Genomic DNA, 25,670 nt, shown 5'->3' with positions numbered 1-25,670 from the left:
GAGCTGAAGAGCTGAGGGACAGCGCCCAGGCCCAGAGTTCAAGCCCCAAAACCGACCAAAAAAAAAAAAAAAGATAAAAAGAAAAAAAGTATAAAACAATGAACAGGACATTCCATGAAAAATACATGACATATTTTGTTTTAAAAGTACTATGGTAATATGTGTAATAAAGTACTGTTGACATTCTGTTTTAAAGAATGCCAGTAACATATATGTACATATATTAAGAGAACAGCTAGAACATCCATAGTCCAAAAATCCAAACACTAAAAAGCTCTCTAAGCTGTATTTTCTATTTTCAAAAGAGTTTTATTGAGAACTAGTTCACATACTATACAATTAACTCACTTAAAAACATACAATTCAGTTGAGTGGTGACTGAACCTGTAATCCTGGCCACCTGGGAAGTAGGAGGATAATGTTTTAAGGCCAGCCCAGGGGAAAAAAAGCTAGTGAGACCTGTGCATCCCCTTCCTGACCCCCTCCCCCAATTTCAGCAAATAATCTGGGTGTGGTGATTCATGCTGGTCATCCCAGTTATAAAGTTATAAGGGAAGCATAAAGTAGGAGGATCACAGTCTAGGCCAACACAGGCTAAAAGCAAGACCCTGCCTGAAAAATAGCTAAAGCAAAAGGGCTGGAAGTGTGACTCAAGTGGAAGAGCACCTATCTGTCAAACATGAAACCCCAGTTCTGCGGGGGAAAAGCATATGTATGTATGTGTGTGAGTATAATTCAATATATTTTAGTATGTCCACAACATAATATTATGTAACCATTTACCATAACAAACTTTAAAAGATGTTCATATACTTAAAAGGATCCCTGTATTCAACAGCAGTCAATATTCTTTGTTGTTGTTGTTGTTTGGAAACAGGATATACTAGACCCAAACTCCTGATCCTCCTGCTTCATTCAGCCTCATGAGTGTTGGACTTACAGGTGTACATGATTATACCCAGCATCCCCATCAATATTTTTTTTCTAGAAAAAAAATACAAGTGTTAGAATGAGAGGACTATTTCCTGACAGTCTTGTAATGGGGAGTAAAGAAAATACATCAAATTTTCTAGCACAGTACCTGGCCCTCAGCAGACACTCATCACATGCATGTCAGATAAGCTCAAGACATAAATGACATACAAATGAGCAAAAAAGAGCCAAACGCCCGGATATGATCAGAAAGTGTAAGAGAGAAGTAAATCCTCTCAAGTACTCAGGAACTCCAGTCCACACAGCACATTCCACAAGTCATGCTTCTCCCCCACCCCCCACCATGAGCTCTTTTAAATAGAAAAGAAAAGAAAGGGAAACAAAGGTAATAAGCCTATTTGAGCACATATTTTAGAAAGTTCCAGAAGGGGAGATATATCCTCACCCCTGCAAAAATCCAAGCAGCAAGAAGCACATTTTGCAGTTTCTGAGGAGTCTTAAGAACACCACAAGTTCATATCGGACAAGCAGTTGAAACTCTCCTGTCATGTTTCCACTTTTCAAAGTGAAAATAAACATGACAGGTGCTCATTTGGCTGTTCAAGCACTTTCCACTTAAATGGCAATTCCTCAAGCTTACAGGCTGCAGCCTGAAGTCATAATTTATTACTGCTTCTCTTATTCCCTTGCCTCGGCAGAAAGCAGAATGTAGCACCTACGTCTCAAGACCCCATGAGAGGTAATAAAGTATAATTATTTTGAATTTATGATTAAGCCATAAATTACATGTACTTTTTACTTCTGGTCATTCAGCGGTTGGGGGAGGAAAGGAATGGGGTCAGAGGAAAGCATAACAAAAGCCTTTTACTTTGAATAAAATGTCTAAATCAAATCAGGGCAGGGCTGAGGGACACCTGGAGGATTTACAAAGATACCACAGTCTCCAGTTTAAGTCCCAAGGGAGAATCCTGTCAGGAGACTTGAAACTCCAAACAGGCCTCAGTTCTTTCTGCCCACAGGGCTACAGCCTCTGACCAGAGTGTCCATCTTGACTTGAAAAGTAGAAGCATAGTTTCAGGTTAGACCACATCAAATGTTCCGAGTGCACTGTTCTTGCTGCCTCTAAGCCATAGGTATTTAATAGAGGGTGAAAAATAATCTATGAAAACAAGTGACCAGGCTGTCTAGGTTGTCAGTCTCCAACAAAGTAAGAATGGTTACCACAGAGTCTGATCCCACCTGAGACAGCCGTTAACTCTTTTCACCCTCAAGAACCAACTGATGAGATTTCCCCTTCTTGTAGTTTCTTTATGTGGCTATGACAATATACCTACAGTGCCATGAGGTGCAAAGCTGCCAGCACTCAGGACAAGAAGCAGGATAAGAGGATGACACTTAGCACTCGCCTACCACCTCCATGCCTCAGAGCTTCTCCATGATGCCAGGGCCCAGGGCCCAATCTTTGTACTAAGTTTGACTTACAAATGCAGCTTACCAAGCACAGCACAACCATCTTCTTATTTTGACTCCCAGTATCAGAAGCATCCTAAAGCACTCATTTTTACAAAGGAGGCAAAAACTGCAGGAGTTATTAATGATCTCAGAATTTCTGTCTACACGTTATGTGTACACAATCTGTCTACAATGCACAAAATACAAAACCTATTGTTCATGGATGACACAGAAATCATCCATATATAATGCAGAGAGGCTGGTCCTGGTCACCTGACAGAAAACCCTACCACCTTTTTAATACTCTGGGAGGTAGCAAAACAAACCAGAAATGCTATGCATTTCCATTTCTATTGTTTTGTCTTGTTATGTGTTTCTGTGTTGACAGTGTAATTTTTACTTGGCAACTGAAGCTTTCAACTGATTGTTATACAAACAACAGATATTTGAAAGTGAGATTTCGTTTGGCTTAAAGAAGTAAAAGCAAAGATACCAGAGACAATAGCTATAAATAATGACATGTTCAAAATAATAATAATAATAAATTAGGAGGGACTAGTGGGGTTTGCCCCAAATGTTTACCTACCACTCACCTTTGTCCTGAAACACCCACCTCCACACCCAGCTCCTAGTTAATGAACATAAAGTGGTTGATGTCCCTTGAACTGTATAATCTGTTCCACAAAAAGCAAACCAGTTTGGCTCCAAGCTACTCTTAAGTCTCTTAACTCCCTGGCTACATGCAGTCTATAGAAACCATCTGTGGTGAAGTAAATCATCTAACCCTGAGAAAGACCAGAGTGGGTTTTGTTTCTTTAAGTGTGTTTTGAAGTCCTAGTTGGAAAATTAGTGAAAATTGTAAATCTGTTTGCAAATCTGGTCATGTCTAACTCTGAGATTAGGGCAAAGATTCCAATTTAAAAGTAAAACCGTGACAACCCCAGCTAAGCGTGTCCTCGGGCACTGCCAGCAGGGCCTTCACTTACTTCCACGGGCAGTGGATTTATTACAGGCACCCGACACGTTCCCCATCACACACCCCTGGAGAATTTACTTGAGACAGCGGGGTTCAGTCTGCACTTCCTCTGCAGACCAATATATTATTATAAATTGAGCTAAACTGTTTCCTTTTCATAAGTGCTATGAAGTTCAGATTTCAGATAGCAGTACAAGCTCAGGTCCCTCTACAGGTTCTTTGCTATTTGTGTTTTAAAAAGGAAACAGAAAAGTTGGCATTAAATAATGGTTGCTTTATTTTTGTTTGTTTATTTTTATTTCCAATAGGAGTTGCAAGAAGATTTATCTCAGAAATCAAATATGACATCTTCATAAGAAAATGTATTCTAAAAATAGACTTTGGGTATGGATTATGCTATTCCTGACACAGTTCAGCTGGAAACCATGGAAAGCGGGAGTGGATTTTATATCTGCACAACAACATCTAAAAAATAACAACACTAATTTCTGCTTCTAGCCTATCATGCATAAAAAATGCTGTGTACTCTTAAAAATGTATATTCCTTGTAACAGATAAATCAAAAGGATAATGTAATTATGTAAATTTTCATAGCTAATCTGGATCTTAAATTGTGAAAAAAAAATTTTAAATGGAGAAAATAAGCAAACAAAACACTGTCATATTTCATCCCTTCATGAAAAACCATTAGGTGAGGCAGGAGCATCCTGCGAAGAGGGAGAGGGCAGGCACAAAAACCCCAGAGCAGGGGTCAGTAGGTAGGCCACCACATGGGGGAGGGTGGCTGATGTGGGGTGTCATGGAAGAAAATGACAAGTCCTGATATGTGCTTCATACTAGTTGTAAAACCATGGGTAGGTACACCAGCTGAACCTCCTTCTCTCCTTTTCAAGACTAATTGCTTGTTTCTCAGGGTTACTGAGCAGAGCAATACACTCCTTGACTGGTTGTTAGTCCCCAATAAATATGGTTGATACTCATATTGCTACTACACTTTTCGATATATACATGCCTGAAAACAGACTCAAAGAGTATTTTATATTTTTTCATTTTATATTCTGCAGTTCCTTTTCTCTATAATGAATATATACTACTTTTTAATCCAAAGAAAACACATGTTAGTAAATATACCCACTATAAACTTGGGCTTTTATAATGCATATCTATCCGTTTCATATACAGGGAAAACAAAAAAGGTATTTTAAAAGGCATCATTCTGCCTTTCATTTGTTAAAGATGAAAATTACCAATAAAAATTCCTAAGCAAAGTATCCAAAAGAAAGCAATTCATTGGCTGAAGTTGACTACCATTTAGACTAAAGACAAATATCCAAATTTGTGTGGAGCATTTAAAAATAAGATAACAATTTAATTACTTGAAAAGGGCACTCATTTCAGAAGAGCAACAGAAACTTAGTTCCTGAGGTCAAGCAGGAGAGATGGAGATTAGAGATGACCTTAACACTAAAAGCATTTGGACAGAGGTTTCAGTGTGTTGGAACCTAGTTGAAATGGTCCCATTCATAGTAGACAAAGCACAGCACATGGAACCTTGCAACTCATTCTGGACCCTGTTCTACCTCATACTGATGGAGTGATCTTGGGTAAACAAACTAGTTAAGAAATGAACAATCTGTTCTTTTGAAGGGTGTTTGAAGATAAGCTTGCTTAAAAGAAACTTGTTTGTAAACTGTAAAGTAACACCCAAACGGGAAATAAGAGAGTATGACTAGGTTTCAACCAATGCAGGAATCCTGACCATGTGAGAAGAATGTGCTGGTAAAGTTATACAGTACTAAGTACCATTAGATCACACTGGATCAAACTCTCTGTATCCTGACCTTCCAGTTAAAGAGAAAGTTGCAGATTGGTCCCAATACACATGTAAAACTTCTCTGCATGTTTCGTATCTCTCTTTTTAACAAACAATAGAACTCAGAATAAAAATTACTATTCCAGCAAAGAAATAAGCACACACATAATTTTTAGTTTCTCCATATTCATATTTACATTATACTTCCAGCTGTGCCAAGTGATAATGTTTTTCTACTTAAAATTTTCTTCTTAAAATTATACAAAATCTCCTTTAAAATAATTTTTTTCAACAAGTATACAGGTTGACCCATTGTGACAGTGAGATGTACAAGACACTATTTTGAAAACAAACTTTACAACTTGGGGGGGGGGGGAGAAGAATTGAAGAAGTGGGGAAGAAGGGGTAGTAGTAGAAAAACAAAGGAGGGGGTAACAATGCTCAATAGGAAATGTACTCGTTACCTAATTCATGTAACAGTAACCCCTCTGTACAGTATCTTTACAATAAAATATATATATTAAATAAAAAATAATATTTTTTTCAGTCAAAAAGAGTAAGTTTATTTCAAGACAAATAGTAAGTAATAGAGTTAGGAGGCATAAGCTACTTCCACTATAGGTAGTATGGTAAAAGCTTAGAAACTGATGTGTATGGAACTGAAATTTGGAAAATACTGAAGAGATATTCCATACTCTGAGTTTTTAGAAACCAAGGAGCAAGATTTACACACTTCTAATAAATCCCTTAAAACCTTACATAGTACCTGGAGTATAGTGAACTGGGCAAATACCAAATTAAGTGGAATTAATTCTTACCATAAACACTGGGCTTGAGCCCTGGTTCTTCTTGGCTCTAAAACCAACATACCAATATATTTCCCTAGGCAGATAGGAGATAAATCTTGAATAGTCAGAAGCCAGGGCCAAGGAGAAAATAAGCCTGAGCAGCTTTGTAATTAAAAGACAGATAAGTGTTCACATAGTGTGCACTACAAAATAAGTACAGCTCCTAAACACACACACACACACACACACACACACACACACACACACACACATTTAGAACAAAGAAGCAAGAAAAAAAAATTCAAGTGGCTAGGTTTAACCACAGCTGAAATATCACTTCCTAAAGAACTAAATGAAGTAGAGAGAAAGTCCCTGTGGTAAGGCCAACAGTTTCTGAGTAGAAAGTCACTTCAAAACTAGAAGACAAGGCTGGGAATGTGGCTTAGTTGTAGAGTGTTTAGCATGCATGAAACCCTGAGTTCAATTCCTCAGTACCACATGAACAGAAAAGACTGGAAGTGGCACTATGTCTCAAATGGTAGAATGCTAGCCTTGAGCAAAAGCTCAGGGACAGTGCCTGGGTCCTGAATTCAAGCCCCAGCACTGGGAAAAACTGAAAAAATAAAATAAATAAAACTAGAAGACAACTTTCTCACTACCAAAACCATGAACAAAAGTGTTTTTAAATTGCTTTGGATAATTTAATAGCTCTAGTGAAGAACCCTGAACATAGTCTGTTAGCACATCAGAGCTTCTGTGCTCTCAGTTTTTTGTTTTCTTTAGAGACCCTACTTGCTTAGAATTTGTACAGTTTGGGTTTGTTTCTCAGTACTATATGAATACAAAAATAAAAATTCAGCAATATCTTTCTGGGTGCCAACAACTCACACCTTATAATCCTGGGGGTGGGGAGGAGGGCAAAACCTGAGGGGGCAAACCCTGAATTCAGGACCCAGGACCAACAGACGTAAAAAATAAGAATAAAAATTCAGCAGTATCTTATAAAACAAAAACAAAAATTAACATCTACCTATGTGTTCTCACAAAAAAGTTTCACTATTCAAAAGTTTATTTCAAAAGACATATTCAAAATATGTGACAGTAATCTTAAACTCAAACATAGAGAACACAAGAACAATAATATAATTCTGATTCTCAACATTACCAAGCATAAAATAGCAGTCTCCTTGGTGAAGGGGTATTGCCAAACCAGGTGTCTCTATGTCCCATGAAATCTTAAAACCAACGTGCCAAGTATCAGGATCTCTGCCTTCAAGATTAGACTCATCCTCACTTTCTTCTTCAGAATCTGTAGAGAATAAAATAATCAGAAAAGAAATGTTAAATCTGAACTTCTGGGTCTTACAATTGTTATCTTAATTGTTTAACATATGTTAAGTGAAGAATTTCCTTTTAATGACATCTTTATGTCATACTAGAATATGTTTAAGATGATATTTTGTCAAAGAACTTTAAACAAATAATGAGCAACTGAACATGGATACTAAGGAAGATAAAAGTTTATTTTGGCTGGGATAATAGTGGCACACCTATAATCATAGCTGTCAGGAGGCAGGAGGAGCTAGAATTCAAGGCCAGATTGAGCTACATAGCCTGGATCAAAACCCTGTATCAAAAAACAAAAATGTTTAAGACAGTATTATCAATCTAGGAAAAAAGAGAAGAGCTAAACGAAGCATAAATTAAAGTTATCAAAGAATTCTCTCAAGAAAACAAAAAGCCCAGAGAAATGAAAAGAACTCAACTACTAAACAATTAACAATTGGGTAATTTCTTTAAAATAAGAATATAGGAAAAAGAAAGTTTCTACATTCTTTTCATGGAAATCAATATGTATCAAAAGTACAAAAGAAACACATACACATACCAATCTCAAATCTGAAAAAGGAATAAAAATTTCTAAACATAAGAAAATAGTAGTAATATCCCATGACCAAGTAGAACTTTTTTTTTTTTTTTTGGTCAGTATGGGGTCTGAACTCTGGGCCTAGACTCTGTCCCTCAGCTCTTCAGCTCAAGGCTAGCGCTCTACCACTTGAGCCACAGCGCCACTTCTGGCTTTTTCTGCTTATGTGGTGCTAAGGAATCGAACCCAGGGCCTCATGCATGCAAGGTAAGCACTCTACCACCAAGCCACCTTCCCAGTCCCCAAAAACTTATTCTTAAAATCAATGAAATTCACAGATCAAAGCAAAAACTAAAATTATGAGTCATCACAGTGGTAACACAAAAATAACTGAAAAAATACAGTTCCTTTTATTCTTACATTTCCCTTTCCTTTCCTTTCAGCTAAATAGAAAAAGGTGACTACTTTCTCTACATGACAAAATATAGATCTGCCTCAGCCCAAAGCTCATATTTCAGTAGGGAAACAGTAAGAACCTTGTCAAAGCTAAGAAATAGAGAGGGGGGAAACAAAGAAGAAGAAACAGAAAAGGAGGTCTAACATCACAAGACTTAGCATCATTCTAGAAGAGATGGTCAACACAAAGGTGCCCTCTGGAGTAGCCTAACAGAGCAAATAAAGACAAAATGAGAGACATGAACAAACACTGGTCCTATATTTCAGTGCCCTCACTTAAACACAAGCACTGCAGTACAGTCATTACTGATGTGTTAACTGAGATAGCTATTAAGTGACTAAAGGGCAGATTTGTATACAGCCTGCATTAACAGCAGACCAAGGGATAACCATGTCCTGGGTGAGATGGAAGAAGATGACATGAAGATTTCATCATGCTACCCAAAGAAGTGGCATACAATTGAAAACTTATGACCTGTTTATATACTGAATATTTTCATTTAAGAGTTTCAGACTATAGTTAACCATAGGGAAATGAAACTGCAGAGATGAAGAGAGTACTGTATACATGGAAATAAAAACAAGAATCATCAGAGCATGTCTATCTTAATACATAAAGAGCTCTTATACATTGATAGGACACAGGATCTCTAATTATGAACATCTTACTCTACATGTAACCACACACAAAGGCCAAAAGCTGTCAGAGACGGAAAGAATGAGAAACAACAAAAAGAAACTCTTCTCTCTGCCCATTCATATTACTATGCACAAAATATAGTGAAAAACAACAGACCAGAAAGTGTAAGTTCATAGTCTCTGCATAGGAGGAATGCTGCTAAATAGCTTTTAAGGACATATCCAACTTTGGATATTCTTCAGTTCCTTAAATTTAAATCTAAAATCTAATACCATCAATGGTAGCAGAATCCTACTCTGGTACATAGCTTCTTTCCTTTCTAACACATGTTTTCTCCTATAATTTTTAATTGAGTATCTCTTGATTAGATGTCTTTAGAATACACACAGTAAGTTTAAGGCCACTTCCTAAGTAATCCCAAAAATATTTGTAAAGAGATTCCTCTGAAAGAGGATGTTAAACATCTTCCATATCAGGGAAGATGCTAAATTGCTGGTTGCTGAAGTGTTTGGTCAATGACTGTTGTCTGCCACAGACACCAGTAGAGTTGGCAGTGGCAGTACCAACAGTACACTGGTATTATTCATGTCTGAAGGCATTCACTGGCACTTGTTTTTCTTACAGAATGCACAGTTATGCTTGCAAAACAATAAAATCTGCTGAACTAGAACTTGTGAACCACAACCTCACCTATACTGTATACACTTAACAAATCTAAATTAGTTAACAACTGTGTAAGGCATTTTGTATAAAAATCCAAATTCCCAGCTATTCTTGAATTACAAGCTCTGGTATTTCTGAACCAGATCTATTGGTAGAAAGTGGCTGCCCCTTTTCAACAAAGTGTATGTTCTCTGCTAGTAATAACATCCAGGCAACCCCTTCACTCACTTGTAGTACCTTCCTTCATGCTACAAGAGAGCTAGTGAACTCGGCCCTAGAGCCTGGACATAAAGCAAGATGTTCATAGGCAAAACAGATCCATTGACCTGCTTTGTAAGTAAGAATTATCTAAAACACAATCATGCTCCTTCATTTACATGTTGTCCATGGCCTCATCACACATAATAACAGGAGTCGGTAGTAAGTAAGACGGAGACTACAAGACATACAAAGCTGAAATTATTTATCACTTTACCCTTTTCAGAAAATGATTGCTGCTCTCTCCTTTAGTTTTGATATACAACAACATTATATGCAGTAGTGAGAAAAGTCAAGTACATATAAACAAAGATGTTGAGGATGCATAAAATAGTGATGATGTAACATCACTACCACCTAATAATGTAACATGAATAATAGGAGCATACAAACTACAAAATAATGCTAAATTATTTGATAACCAGATTGAGTCAGCAAAAGAATACTGACATGAGAATACAAAAATCATGTATTTGTATCTGTCAAACCTAAAATCTTCAGGGAGCCTTCAATCCAATGTGGCCTCCTAACGGCAAGAGACAACAATTAGCAAACAAAAAATGAATACAGGAAGTGGTGCTGTAGCTCAAGTGGTACAGCGCTCGCCTTGAGCTGAAGAGCTGAGGGACAGCGCCCAGGCCCAGAGTTCAAGCCCCACGACCGACCAAAAAAAAAAAAAAAAAAAAGAATACAACTTTTTAGTGTACTACCTTCGAAAAACAAAGTCAAAGTCCAACAAAAGCACCAGAAATGTATACCTACAAAGAGGGGAGAGCAAAAGAAGAGGGAGAGACAAAGGGGCAAAGTGGGGGAGAATGTAGTCAGGAATCCATTTTATATACAGCAAAATTAAGAAAAGTTAGGGGAGGAGTGGGTCAAAGAGGGGGATAAGAATATTGAAAGAGATCACATTGATCAAGATGCATTGTATTCATAAATTGCTTGTTTAATGACAACTCTTTTTTACAACTTTTTAAAGATAATTTTAAAAGTTCTTTTTAACGTGCCCCTCTCTGGTTCAAATCATCTATTATATAACCTTAAGAAAAAATCATTTTAAGCTACAAAGACAATGATTTTGAGGCATTTTTTTTAAAACACTGAGAATGGACACTTTAAGAAGAGGTCACTTTTACAGTCTAACAGTCCTGTTGACCACTTTCCCTTCTAACTTTCATCCCAGCACTTTTCTCAATATGGCACCAATAAAGTCTGGAGCGACAATCAGAGACAGCAATTGCAATCAGTGTTTCCTGGTGTCTCCCATAAATCTAGCACCACTGAAATGAGCTCATTAAAATGATATTTTGTTGAGGATTCTTCCCCCTGGGCTGTGGAGGGAGGAGAGAAGTTGTATGTCTGATAAATTTTTTATTGCTTAAGTATAGTGTTGCTCACTTCTCAGTGAAGTCAACTCGTAATTATCCGTAGGAACTACAACTGATTACTTTGCCCCATGTGATTTTGGAAACAAGCAGAAGCAATGGGTTCCTACTTGCCTTGAAGCTTCAGTAAAAGTGAAAGGATTTAAAGTGCCTTCCTGTGCTTGGTGTATTTCCCATTCCCACTAATCAAATTGTTAAAGCAGCAAATGACCTAACAAAATACAAAATAATGCTGAATGTAAAATGTCCAAACTTACTCCCAAAACTAACTAGCTTGAGTTTTTATGCGCAGTAGTTTTTGATGGCAAATATAATTCCATTTAATTAAGAACAAATGCCATTAAATACTCTGTTTACATTTTTAAAGCTATATGCTACCACAGTTTTACAAGGAAAAACAGACAGAAGACTCTTTGTAACAGGAAAGATTACAATAGCAATCAAATAAAATATATTATAAAAATGTGCCATATTTAATAACACACACAATTAATGTTGTATGACAGTAATTTTTTCATATGTAAGAATATATTTATCATCACCACAGGTTAAATAAAGGTCCATTTCTTAGCCTTCATTCCTAATTGCTTTAGCCATGAGCTAAGAAATCATTGTTCCACCATGTAATTTTCTTCTCTATTCCCTTCCCCACCCTATCCTCTCTAAGAGAATACTTGGTTTTGAACTCAGAACCTCAAGCTAACTGGTCTGGCACTCTCTTACTTGAGCCATGTCTCAAGCCCTGCTTTTTGCTGGTTATTTTGGAGATGAAGTCTCTCTTTTTTTTCTTTCTTTTTTTTTTTTTTTTGTCGGTCGTGGGGCCTGAACTCTGGGCCTGGGCACTGTTCCTCAGCTCTTCAGTTCAAGGCTAGTGCTCTACCACTTGAGCTACAGCACCACTTCCAGCTTTTTCTGCTTATGTGGTGATGAGGAATCGAACCCAGGGCCTCATGCATGAGAGGCAAGTACTGTGCCACTGAGCCACCTTTCCAGCCCTGGAGATGAAGTCTCAAAAGACTTTTCTGTCTGGACTGCCTTCAAATGAAGATCTTATGGATCCTAACCTTCTGAGTAGCTAGGACTAGAGGCCTGAGCTTATTGTCTTGACCTCACACTTTGAGGGGCTAAAGCAGAAGGTCCTATCCATGTTACAGATCTGAGGCAGGAAAAACCCAAAAATTAAAGATGATCAGCTGGTAAAGGGAGCCTAGTGATGATGTTTTCTCTAGCCTGTGTTGATGTGTGGCATTCCAGGATGGAGTTTTTAAAACTGGAGGGAGGGAGACAGAAGGTAAAAGGCAAAGGTGAGAGGTTGAAAAGATATATCCTAAATGGGAAATGGCATGTAGTGTGTAAGAACAATGTACATATGTGACAAAGGAACTGGGACATGTAAAATGAGTTTGGGGGGAAGGAGTGAATGATAAAAGAGGAGAGACTGATCAAGAAGCACTGGACACTTCAGTGGACATGTTAAACTGTAACGTCCATGTGCAACCATTTAAAGTTTAGAAAATTTATGAAAAGCACAGACAGAAGAAGTATGATTAAAAGAAAGAGAATGATCAATTCTCAGTCACAAAAGTGGCACATGAATGACATGGACTTGCAAGACAAAAGGCTGCAGTGGAAGAGAAAGCAGAACACAAAAGGTTCTGTAAACACAGTGAAGAATCTAGTCTTACACTGCGGGCCTATGAAAGACACTAAGGAATTTTTCAGAGGTCAGATCTGTTTTTCAGAATAACCAACTCTTGAAGGTACAGGCAGACACAGTACACTTTTTTCTGGTCAGGTTCCCAGTGTAATTACAAAAGGGAGCTGTATAAGACAGACAAGCTTTAGGAAACAACTAGAAGGACCATACATATTGCTAGGAAAGAAAAGCTAGCTAGAAAAGAGCCTCCTTGCCAGAGTTCTACAGTTTAGAGAGGTTTTGTTTAATTGTTGGGAGAAAGAGTCAGCTGCTGCTGACACAGCATACACTCTTTTCCCAGCCACTGAGGAATGAATGGTCTGAAGAAATGGAGAATTTCGAAGAGTTTTGAAGGGAGAAACTAATCAATCCCAGCTCTGAATCTATAATAAGAAGCTGCTCTCAGGTGCCTGGAAACAAGCAACTCAGGACAAACGAAGTCTCCTGACAGAGTTAAGTTGTAAAATTAATTATAAGTTTTCTGGGATTTCAGGCAAAATACTGCAAAGTCTTTATGGAGAAATCTAAAGCCCTTCAACATGATGTCTGGCTCTGTCAGCTTTCACATTAAGCATTTGGAAAAAAATTTTTAAGATAAAAATATTCACATACATAGTAGAACCTCATTACATCACATTTCATGGATTTACGGGTAAAAGAAATTGGGAAAGGGAAAGAAAAATTGCTTTGGGGGCCCTTCAATATCAGATTATCTGAAGTAAAATATAAAATAAGGAAAGGAAGTAGAGACATTTCTCAAACACTGTATTTTCCAAACCAGAACTTAAAACCATAGAGGCTGCAAAACCTTGAACAACCTAGAGGTACAAAGATGGTCATGGAGACTTACTGGACACTTTCACAGTGTAAATAGTACAGAAGACCAGAACCAAACTGATTTGATCCAAATATGATAATTATTTGTTCATCCAATTTCAGGTAAAACTACATACAGCATTCAAAGCCACATCTAAGAACAAGTTCTTTCCATTGCTATCCTTGAATACTTAACCTTTAAAATTAAACCTGGCTAGATCCATCTATGAAAAGACTCTTAAAACTGAACATTGAACAGACAGCAATAGAAGTCAACAGTTACTGGATAATAGTCACTTTGTAGACCAACAGCACAAATTACTCAACAACAACAAATATTTTTTATTGCATACATAGATATTATTATAGGTATACCACTGTGATATTATACAACATCTAACAAAGTGACATAAAGAAGAAAACTAAGAACTCAACCAACATAAAATACAGTGTTAATACAATGTCCTCCAATTTCTGAAAAAAATATTTTATTATTAAGATTTCCATACCCATGTATGTACATGTCAAGCTAAAATAAAGATAAAGACATTTGAAATCTCAAAAGAGTGTTTGGAGAGGCCAGGCATGTTCTTCATACCTGCACTCTTAGCTACTCAAAAGTTAGAAATAGTAGTACTGTGGTTCCAGGCCAACCTGGACAAAAAGTTAGTACACCTTATCTCCAAAACAAGCTAGGCATGGTGACTCGCACCGCTGGTCCCAGCTATTCTGAAGGCAGAATTAGGAGGATTACAGTCTGAGATCAGCTGTACAAAAGTACAAGACATCATATTAAACACAAACTCAAGGACTGAGGACATGGTTTAATCCCTAGGACCCTCTCACTTACCACCCAAGCAAATGAACAAACAAACACATGCTTGAAGAATATCCTCCAGTGACAGCAGGCTTGCAGTCTGAAATCCAGAAATCCTGCAAGCCCCATTCTGAAGATAGCATTTGAGCAAGGATAAAAAGGAATGTGTCACTTGGAAATTAATGGGAAAACAGCCTAGTGGAGAAAACATGGAGTGCAAATGTGCTCCATGGAACATGATAAGGATGTTTCAGAAACAGTAAGTATAGATGGAATAGAGAGAGAAGGGAAAAGTAGCAGCAGTGAAAGCAGAGAGGTAAGAGTATGGAGGGCAGATTATCGGGTTGTCCTATTGCAATACACAGAATTGGGGGTAAAACTGGGACTCATGTTAATCCAGACAATGGACCAAGAGAGCACTTCAGTCCTAATACTTTTCACAAAGTGAGAGGAGGGGGGGAGGGAAAGGGAATGGGAGGGAGGGGGAGAGAGAGAGAGAGAGAGACAGAGAGAGAGAGACAGAGACAGAGACAGAGACAGAGAGAGAGAGAGGAAGGAAGGAAGGAAGGAAGGAAGGAAGGAAGGAAGGAAGGAAGGAAGGAAGGAAGGAAGGAAGGAAGGAAGGAAGGAAGGAAGGAAAAAAGAGAAACAAGGAAGAGGAAAGGGAAGAAGAAGGGGAAACAAGAGGAAAGAAAAGACAAAAGCCCCTTCTTCACAGCCTGCAAGAAAAGAAGACCAGCAGTGACATCTCTGTTGTCAAGAAAAGGCTAAGTAAACAGGGGGGCTGAACTCCCTTCTTTTCTCAATAGCTTATTCAGATATAATTGGCATACAATCAGGTACATATATTGTTAAGTCTTAGCACACCTGTGAAATTATCCCCACAGTCAAGGTGTTTGACACATCTTGATGCCAAGATTTCCCTGGACTTCTTTGTAAGCCCTACTTCCTGTCCTCAGGCAACCAATGATCAGCTTTTTGTCATTAGGGTTCCTTTTCGCTGACATGCTTGCCAGCTTTTTGTCATTATACTAGTTGTCATTTTCTGGACTTTTATACAAATGAAATCAAATACATGCTCTGTGTATCTAATTATGTTCTGGCCTCTTTCACTTATCATAATTATTTTTAGATTTTTCCATAATGTGTACCCTGATAGTTATACCCCAGCATTTTACTTTCTCTTTTATGGTGATAAAATATATACATATAAAATTTACTATTATAATCATCTCTAAGTGTTTAGTTCAGTGGTATAACATTCACATTGTTGTGCAACTCAATACTATCCATCTCCAAAATAATTTCATTATCCCACACAGAACCTCAGTATTCATTAAACAATGCCAGCCTCTCTCCCTTTCTCACTCCATATAAGCACTGTCCTACTTTCTGCTTTTATTTATTTGACTACTCTACTTTGGTACTCCCTATATGCAGAATCACACAATTATCCAGCTTACTTTACTGAGCATACTGCCTTTAGGACTTGTCCATGTTATGTATCTGAATCTCATTCCTTTTTAAAGGTAAATAATATTTCACTATTTGTATATACTACATTTTATGTATGTATGCATGGTGTTCATATATATATATATATGTGTGTGTATATATATATATATATATATATATATATATATATATGAATGAGTGTGAAGCGGGATCTCATTGTGGCTTTGATATACATTTCCCTGGTGATTAAATGATGTTGAGCATATTTTCATATCCTTATTGCCTATTTGTGTAACTTCTTTCAAGAAGTGCCTAATCAAGTTTTTTGTACATAACTGAATTGGATTTTTAAGAGTTCTGTATTTACTCTAGAAAATAGCTATTTTCTCCAAGAATGATTAGTGAAGTAAGTCAAGCCAAGAAAGACAAAGGACACATGTTTTCTCTCATGTGTACAAGTTAGAATTAATTTATAAATATACAAGTAAACACAAAGTTGTATGCAAATGCACACAAATATACTAGCCCAAACATGGTATTTATAGGCAAGAATTCAAGCGATATAATTCTTTAGAAAAACTCATGGTCCAACAAAATAAATACCAAGAAACTGGCAGTTGAAAGGTGTGGGGTAGGCCAAGGGAAGGGGTTAGATAAATGAAGAGAGAAAGAAACTAAGAAAATTGAGGGGAAGGGTTGGGTTAGGAAGAATGGAAAATGATGAAAAGGTAACATAAATCAAGATGCATTATATTCATAAATTGCTTTGTTGAGTGGTAACTTCTTTGTACAACTACTGAAAGATAATAAAAACATAAATATAATTTTTAAACAAATAGTTTCCCAGGGAGTTTTTTTTAAGTACCTTGAAGAACCCTATGAGTTTTACTGTGCAGTAGTAAGAGCTCTTAAAAATAACTGACAAAAACACAGACCAAATTAGATCTTAAGTCAGGGATGCTGAGAGGCAAAGAAAAACATTAAATGTCACTTTTGAAAATTATGATGCTCTAAAAATAAAAAATAAGGATGCTCCAAAACCCCTAGCCCAAATTATAACACAGTTTCACATGGTCACAATGATGACCTAAGGAATATAAGAGCTGTTCATTTCAAAGTAAAGTCAAGAATATGGAACAAATTTCCTTCTTTAGAGGATTCAGCTTTTCCCAAATCAGAAACCTGGATGGGAATCTTAGGATTCTTAAAAAAAACAACAACAACAACAAATGATTATAAAGTCCCTACTTTGCAGGTTATCATACACTCAATGGGAAACATGGATTGGACTCTCTTCCTTCTACAAGTCTCCTTGATCCTTCATAAGAGACCAAAAAACAATGGAGATACTCTGTAATATTAAAATACCACTTTGAAACCTTAATAATTACTTTTTCTACAAACACAATGTCACAATGTCCAAACAATGGAACAAAAATACAAACCAATAGTTATTGTCTAGGTGACACTTTTGAAGATGTTCCAAACAACAAGATTTGGGCCATATTAAACAATGGGCCTTTCTTTAAGGCCTTCCCTGCTAAAATTCTTTTTATACAGCTAGGAGTAACAGCCAATTGCCAGTAAAGCTGGAAAAGGAAAATCAAATACTTTGCCTATTTACATATGGCTCCCTGAAGCCATTCCTGATTAAAACTTCTACCATTTCAATCTTCCTTCTAGAGATATCTATTAACTAGAAATGCATATGAAAGCCAATGAATTTAGTATATAATTACACGTATCCTATACAAATTACTTCTCAATGACCTCTACTCATGAAAATAAACCAAAGAGGGATGATTGGCTCATTATAAATCTACAAGAAGATTTCCCTGGGAAAAGGTATTGAAAGCAAAGTCCTGAAGATTTTAAGCATCAACTGAATTTAATTTCAGTAAGAAGTAATCACTTCTGAATCTGAACTCCCAATGCAGTTTATGTGAACCTCTCTAGTAGCAAGTCACACTCTTCAGCTGACATCCCTGCTCTTGTCACTAGGTAACTATGTGACCTCTGGCAAGCTACTTCCTTTCTCCCCTTGGGATACAAAAACCAGATGATTTCAAAAATCTCTTCTAGATCCAAAGTTTCATCATTTAAGAATTATAATCCCGGAAGTGGCGCTGTAGCTCAAGTGGTAGAGAGCTCGCCTTGAGCTGAAGAGCTGAGGGACAGCGCCCAGGCCCAGAGTTCAAGTCCCACGACCGACCAAAAAAAAGAATTATAATCCCAAGAGCACACTTTATATCATCTAGCTGCTCAAGACACACAGAAGGTTTGATGTATCTCTGAATCCCCATAGTGTCTAAAATGGCTAACTGAACTTCCCTTAGTAATCACTCAATATGTTCAAGGTCATGGGAAACAATTTAGATTCTGTAGTTTCTACTCTGTGACCCTATAAAGCTGATTCAATCCCAAGCAGGATTTTAACTCAAATGGCTCTTCAAGTCAACCTTTTCCCTAGGATTACAAAACAGTTTATCCCTACCTTACTTTCTGGTGGAAAACTAAAGATATCACTTGTCACTTGGGGGTGGGGGGGAAACTCTTAGATAAAAGTTGTTCTTAGAAAGATGTTTGGTTGTTTAGCACCTGAACCAAAAGCATACAATAGTCAAGAACTTTTCCATTTCATAGACTAAGCTTATCCAATCCAATCACATGAGAATATGTGCAGGGAAACTAACAGATGTGGGGGAGAAAGGAAGCTGTCAGAGCCAGAAGGATCCCTTCGCCCTTTCAGAAAATGGATACCTTAAAACCCCAACCCACAAGGCTATAGACAGTATAGGATAGTAAATACTGGCTCCTAAGATATAATGCTTTGGAAGTTAAGACACTAAGACCCTCAGAGGTCTGGGTTTAAATCCTAGGTCTGTTAATTACTAGCTATGTAACCATGAACAAGTTAACTATGCTTTTGTGCTTTAGTTTCTTCATTTCTTAATAAAAATAGTATTAATACAACTGTGCGGCTGGGAAGGTGGCTCAGTGGTAGAGTGCCTCGCATGCATGAGGCCTTGGGTTCGATTCCTCAGCACCACATAAGCAGAAAAAGTCGGAAGTAGCATTTGGCTCAAGTGATAGAGTGCTAGCCTTGAGCTGAAGAGCTGAGGAACAGCATCCAGGCCAAGAGTCCAGGCCCTACAACCAAGAAAAGAGAGAAGAAAGAGGAGAGGAGAGGGGAGGGGAGGGGAGGGGAGGGGAGGGGAGGGGAGAGGAAGGGAGGGGAGGAGAGGAGAGGAGATGAGAGGAGAGGAGAGGAGAAATACAAGTGTGCATCCCTTCACAAGAGAAAGTTCATAATTTTATAAACACATACAAAATACTATCCTAAACTTCAATGTGGCTTCTTTTTTTTTTTTTCTTTTTGCTTATGTGGTGCTGAGGAATGGAACCCAGGGTCTCATGCATGCAAGGCAAGCTCTCTACCACTGAGCCACCTTCCCAGCCCCGTCAGTGTAGCTTCTTAATAAGAGACAGGATATATGTTTGTGTGTGTATGTATATATACATATATATGTGCCTGCTTATAACATAGCAGAGTGCTTTACAGTGACACTCTCTCTCTCTCTCTCTCTCTCTCTCTCTCTCTCTCTCTCTCTCTCTTTCTCTCTCTCCAACAGTAGATATTCAATAAGCAGGAGCTCTTAGTACTGTCATTTTTATTGGATAGAATTACAGGAATCCCAGAAGAGAACAAAACTCTTATAGATCACCTTCCCTAGTTCCACCCATGACAATTGCCAGTATGAAGATTTCTCTGTTTATATATTTATATAATATATAATATGTATTATTTATGTATATAATATATATTTATATTTTATAACTATATACTGTATCGATCTTACCTACTCTTCACCTTAGAAACTATTTATTAAAATTTTAAATTCCTTTCTGAAAGGAATCCTAGCTTTCAAAATTCATTTGATCACCCATACAAAGAACACACAATAGAAGATGAAATCTATAGACAGAATAAGTGAGAATACAAAGACATGGTTGTAGCAGGTCAAGCAGTTGCATACACTGCTGCAGGTTCACAGTGCTGCCTCTATCCAAAAGAAACTAACCAATGCCATTGCTCTTTTGCATCAGAGTTCTGGGATTCCATCTCTCTCCAATTTCTGGCAAGGTATTTTTAAAGATCAGAGCATTCTAGTTCTTTCCTTTAGGACAGCACTGAATCCTTTCATGGGATTTGCTCTTAGATCTGCATCATTAGTTGATATGCCAGGAATGCTGGTGAAATTCCCAACCATTAAACTAGTTCCTGGTTTTGGACAGAAAGCAAAAAGTAAAATTAGAAAAGGTATTAGTAATCCTGGGGAATTCTCTGAGATTTGAAAAACTGAAAGAAATTTAAGATTATAATGAGATTTTTCTTTAAACCATTTTTCTAAAAGAAAGCACAATTTTATCAAGTACTTATTGTACTTGATATTAAGTAGCTACTGTGAGCCACATATTGCTCTACTTGATCTATGTGCATTAACTCATTTTTCATGATTTTAGGCATACTATTATTTTCTCTAGTTTATACTGAAACATAGAGACATTTTTAAAATTGGCCATAGGCAAACACAAGTAATAACAACAAAATCCAATAAAATAACTAGAGTTGCCCCAGCATTCCCTGAGAGAATATCTAGAACTTCGGTTTTCCAAAATCTTTCAGCAGAACACAGAGGAGCTACTTTGCCAAATAGTCAGGTAGGGACAAAAAACAGTGGTCATGGTGCCCTTTGTACATGCACCTACCTCTTTACAGAGCTGTTCTAGAAACTATGAAGATCCTAATCAAAAGACAGAAATCTTGGTAGGGCACTAAATGATAATCTATGATCTTTGTTCCAAGACAAATGGATTTCAAAAAAACAAGAACAAGTTATCCATAGCTACCCAACAAGGTTTAAAACTGAAAAACTGCAGAGGGAATAGACAATTTGCTGAAAACAGGAATGTCTGCTTACAAAAGCCATCTCAACTGCTGCTAGCAAGAAGGGATGGTAGTAAAAATGATATGAAACCTAAAACAAGCCAATACTTGACAAATCACACTCATCAAGATATAATGTCAACCATGAGAGAATTTTGGCAACACAGAATATGCACCTGTGAGAACCTGGAAAGATTTGATAGATTTCTGTTTTCCTGACCCTTTATTAGCAGGCTAATTATAGCAACTGTATGATCTACTTAGAGCTTTAGAGAAAAGCAGTTGGCTGAATGAATCCAAGATGCTGCTGTCCTGGATATAGAGAAGTCAAAATGACAGTATTGCTTACATGCAAAAACTATTCTTAGTGCAGTAACAGTGAGCCAGAGAGCACAGCTAGAATAGAAAGAGGTATATTCTCCAGACACACAGGTGAGCCAAGCCCCAAAAGGACACACAACTCACTCACACAAACACAAAGATACACACACACACAAACGCACACAGTGTACGTATACACACATGGAAGAATGCACATGCATATCTTCAGAGCTGAACAATTGGTCATATTACAATTAGAGTAGACTATACCTTCACAGCTATAACTGTACACTGCCACTGCTGACCTGTCCACCAGGTTTTCATCATGATGCCAGCTCACTGCCATTTTTCCCATGCCAAAATAAGGTTCTTCTTTCAGGTATGGCATTTTCTGAGGATCCATGAAATTCAGCAAAGTCACATTGTATGCCGCTCTGCTCTTAATATCCACTACATCATCATAGGATGACCCCACACCAGCTCTGGGAAACTCTGCCATGCATATTGGCACATCATCTTCATTAGCCTTCTCTTTGACAGCAAGTTCTTCCAAAGCCTGGATGGTCTCTACCTGCAGATAGTCATTGAGCTTAAGGAAGGTCTGGCATGCAGCTGCGATCTCAGCTTCAGTATAGTTTATGTTAGAGCCCTTTACAGGCCAGGGCACTGTGAAGAGCCTGGTGTTGAGGTACTTGTAGGTGTAGCCTGGATTCCCAATGAGGATGCGGGATACCGGAGTGAGCAGATCTTTGCCTTGAATCCTTACCAGGTCCCGAAATAAGCAGCCATGCTTGTGCAGTGTGAAAAAGGCTTCAGGGACCTCTTTGTGGAGCTCTTCCAACACACTGGCGGCTTCCCGGAGAATCAGTTTAGGATATTTCAGCTGCCACTAAAACAAAAGCAAGAGGGAAAAAATAAAAAAGTTGATGAATTGCTATAATTTGATTATTTCAAAGATGTGCTACTTTGAGGACATTGGGAGAAGGGAGGCCTACCAGGTAGCATTTCCAAAGAAGATTCCTATCTTCGTAGTCTAACAAAAGAAGACTTGAAATAAATGTCAAACTTTCCAGTTAAAATGGTCAAATTTAAGCCCAAAATATTAATCTTCTTCAACTGAAACAAAAAGTAAGAATTTGTTTCCCAGGCTACTTTCTTTTTTTTTTTTTTTTTTTTTTTTGTCAGTTGTGGGGCCTGAACTCTGGGCCTGGGCGCTGTCCCCCAGGCCCCCAGCTCTTCAGCTATAGAGCAGCGCTCTACCACTTGAGCCTCAGCCCCACTTCCAGTTTTTTCTGCTTATGTGGTGCTAAGGAATCGAACCCAGGGCCTCATGCATGCAAGGCAAGCACTCTACCACTGAGCCACCTTCCCAGCGCTCCTCCCAGGCTACTCTTATAACCATTTCTCCCTACCTTCGAACCCTCAGCCTTTGGCTCTCCCAGAAAAATACAATTTTATGAACTAACTACTCATTATCCATATATTAAGAACCCCATAAGCCAACGATTCAACTAACTGATTTATACACCTTAACTCATTTCTTACAATTTTATGCAGTGTCATTTTCTCCAGTTTTGTAGATATAACTACTGAAGCACGGAGACATTAAAAAAAAAAAACTTGTTCAAAATCAAAAACAACTTGTGAACATCAGACCTGGCATTTGATGTCACAGCATATGTTCTTGTTTGTTTGTTTGTTTGTTTGTTTTTTTAAGTGAACTCAGGTCCTCCCAAGTACTCTCCATTTAAGCCACACTTCTAGTCTTGTGCTAAACTAAGCTCCATGAACACTGAGCCATGCAATTTTGTTCACAACTACAAAATAGTGCACAGAATATACTCAACAAATGTTAAATGGGTGGCTGGCTGGATGAACGATGAAATGATGTAATCATCCAACTAATGACACTGAAAAGTAACAAAATAATTCTCTTCCCTTATGCAGGAGCACATGGGTTTACTGATGGAGAGGAGGACTGTATTAGCTTTCCTTCACCACTTTGGCTCCTTACCATTTGACCCATGAATTTGTACATAGCCAGAGTTCAATGGTACTTGGTAAGAAGGACAAAAGGAAGGCAGAATCCAGGATGCACAGAACACAGTGAAGAATCTGGAATTCACTCTAATTGTAGTGGAAGATTTCAAGGGGAGCAGAATGATTTAAAATTTCACTCTTAGTTATAGTATCAGGCAGGATTTTAAACCACTTGATACATGTGAATATGTCAAATTAGGTAAGAGCTAATACTAGCTACAAGAGCCTGCACTAAGATAGATATAAACTAACACATGATCCAGGTTGGAACTTCCTCCAGAAAGCCAGGTACTAAACATTTACTAGGACAGCACTAAATGTGTACAAATTTATTATTGGCCAAGTTTATGATCCAAAACATTTGAACATGAGATGATTTCCTGTATTAGAAAAGGATGGAAAAAGAAAAAATATAAATTCAGACAGGTTGATAATGGGCAGATAAGTTTCAGAGGTTACCTTTTATTGATTTTTTTTATTTGTTTCGCTTTTTTAGTTTTATTTTTATTTTTAAGAAAGGGTCTCAATATGTAGCCCAGACTGACTTAAAATGTGATATCCTGCTTGAGTCTGAATACTGGAATGACATGTGTGAGCCACCACGCCTCACTATTAGTTTAGTGGAAGATTTTTCATAATTGTTTTCTTTTATTTGGTGATTGGGGAGCCCTTCAATTTTCTCAGCAAACTATAAAGTGAATCACAAGCAAAGATTGTGTCCTGTTCCTATTCTGGAACAATAGTTCCAAAATTTTCCCCTTACCAACCAGCTTTTTGGATCCCTCATGATGGATGAAACATGTGATTATTCTGTCCATTGAGAAATGATGGCTGCCACTTCCAGCCCAGGGCAATTCATTGCCAGTGCAAGACCTTCCAGAACATTCTTTTTCCCTCTGGCAAAGTAACCACTTTGGATTCCTGACTTACTTTAATGAGTAGTGACTCTCTGCCAATCCACAAGTGATATGTAAATTGAACAAGAAATATTATTGGGCAAAGCCACTGAGAATTGAGGGTTATTTGTTACTGCAGCATAAACTAACCTATTCTGGCTGAACACAGAGAAAGTCTATGAAAAATAGAATTATGTCAAAGAAAAATCAATTAGTGAAGTTGAATGCAAAAAAAAAGTAAACAGTAGGAGAGTGCCTGAGCTTTGTGATAATGAATGTAAAAAGAACATTCATCTCTTACATTACTATGGACCATCTTGAAACTCACAAGGATCCCATTTAGGTTTTATTCATCCCAACTGGAAAAACAGAAACACTAATATTATAGTTTCTAGCTAAACAGCCAATACAATCCTACTAGCAGACCAAACATTCTATAGTAAAGTGCAATAACTCCTTTTATCACTAACTAGTTATGTTCTAAGGTACCAATATACTCTCAGCCAGGCAGCAGTGACTCAGGTCTACAGTCCTAGCTACTCAGGAGAGGCTGATTCTACAATGCTAGCTACTTAGGAGCTGAGACTTGGAGGATTGTGGTTTGAAGCCAGCCTGGGCAGGAAAGGTAGAGAGACTTCTTCTCCAATTAACTAGTGAAAAGCTAGACTGGAAATGTAGCTCAAATGGTAGAGTGCCAAGTAAACAAGTGAGAATAAGGCCCTGCATTCTTATAATCACTAGATTATAAGAACAAATTAAAATCAAAAAAACATTCAGCAGATTTTTAGTAGAATAATTAAAAAATAAAAGCCTCCAAAATGCACAAAAGGCAAATAAGATTAAAGGGGGAAATGTTAAGTGAATGTACATAAATTTTATTTATTTATTTATTTATTATGTACTAGAAATTTTATATTGCTTTATGAAAAGCATTAATTAACAAACTATGAAGATGCTGGTTTCATGAAAATACAGAAAGAAAAGACAGAAAATATGCAAATCTCTAGGAAAAAATAAGTGGGAATGTTTTATTTTTTCCACTGACATTACATTATTTTCAAATTTTCTAAAATAAATGTAAAAAATTTTTAAAAATCAAGGAACGATTTTGCATTTTAAAATTCTGAACTTTTACATTTCTTTTGCCAGGCAATTCTTTTTGCAGACCATGAATAATCAAAACTATCGGGCAGAAATTCTGCTACTATTTGAATGCTCTAGGGAAATTTCATTTTACACAATGAGAACAATTAGTGATAATTGGCTAATTTTGTCACTATCTCAAGGAAAATCCAAGTGAGAAAACTCTCACTCTAAATGTCTTGGTCTTTTATTATTTATAAAGTGATTAAATTAGTGCCTGACACAAAAATGTGCTATGTAACATTTGTTAAGATTTTTTTCTAAAGAGAACAAGTAACTTTGGGGGGAAAAAACTGAACATTAAATC

At 37.4% G+C, this 25,670-nt stretch overlaps 1 protein-coding gene across 5 annotated transcripts in view; it reads right to left on the bottom strand.

The window, feature by feature from the left end:
- Positions 1–25,670, bottom strand: part of Fto (FTO alpha-ketoglutarate dependent dioxygenase) — a 392,707-nt gene that overhangs the window by 255,507 nt on the left and 111,530 nt on the right. For all 5 annotated transcript variants that reach the window (XM_069992308.1, XM_069992312.1, XM_069992310.1 and 2 more), the window contains exons 3-4: positions 21,555–22,173; positions 7,128–7,271 (exon numbers count right to left, since the gene is read on the bottom strand). In XM_069992308.1, the coding sequence (XP_069848409.1) occupies positions 7,128–7,271; positions 21,555–22,173 (763 nt within the window). The remainder of the gene's footprint in view (positions 1–7,127; positions 7,272–21,554; positions 22,174–25,670) is intronic.

This window comes from Dipodomys merriami, unplaced genomic scaffold (genome assembly GCF_024711535.1).
Source record: "Dipodomys merriami isolate MVZ:Mamm:240054 unplaced genomic scaffold, mDipMer1.0.p SCAF_41, whole genome shotgun sequence".
In the NCBI taxonomy this organism is placed as follows: Eukaryota; Metazoa; Chordata; class Mammalia; order Rodentia; family Heteromyidae; genus Dipodomys; species Dipodomys merriami.
The sequence above is the reverse complement of the archived record's forward strand: the minus strand, read 5'-3'. Positions and strand labels throughout refer to the sequence as shown.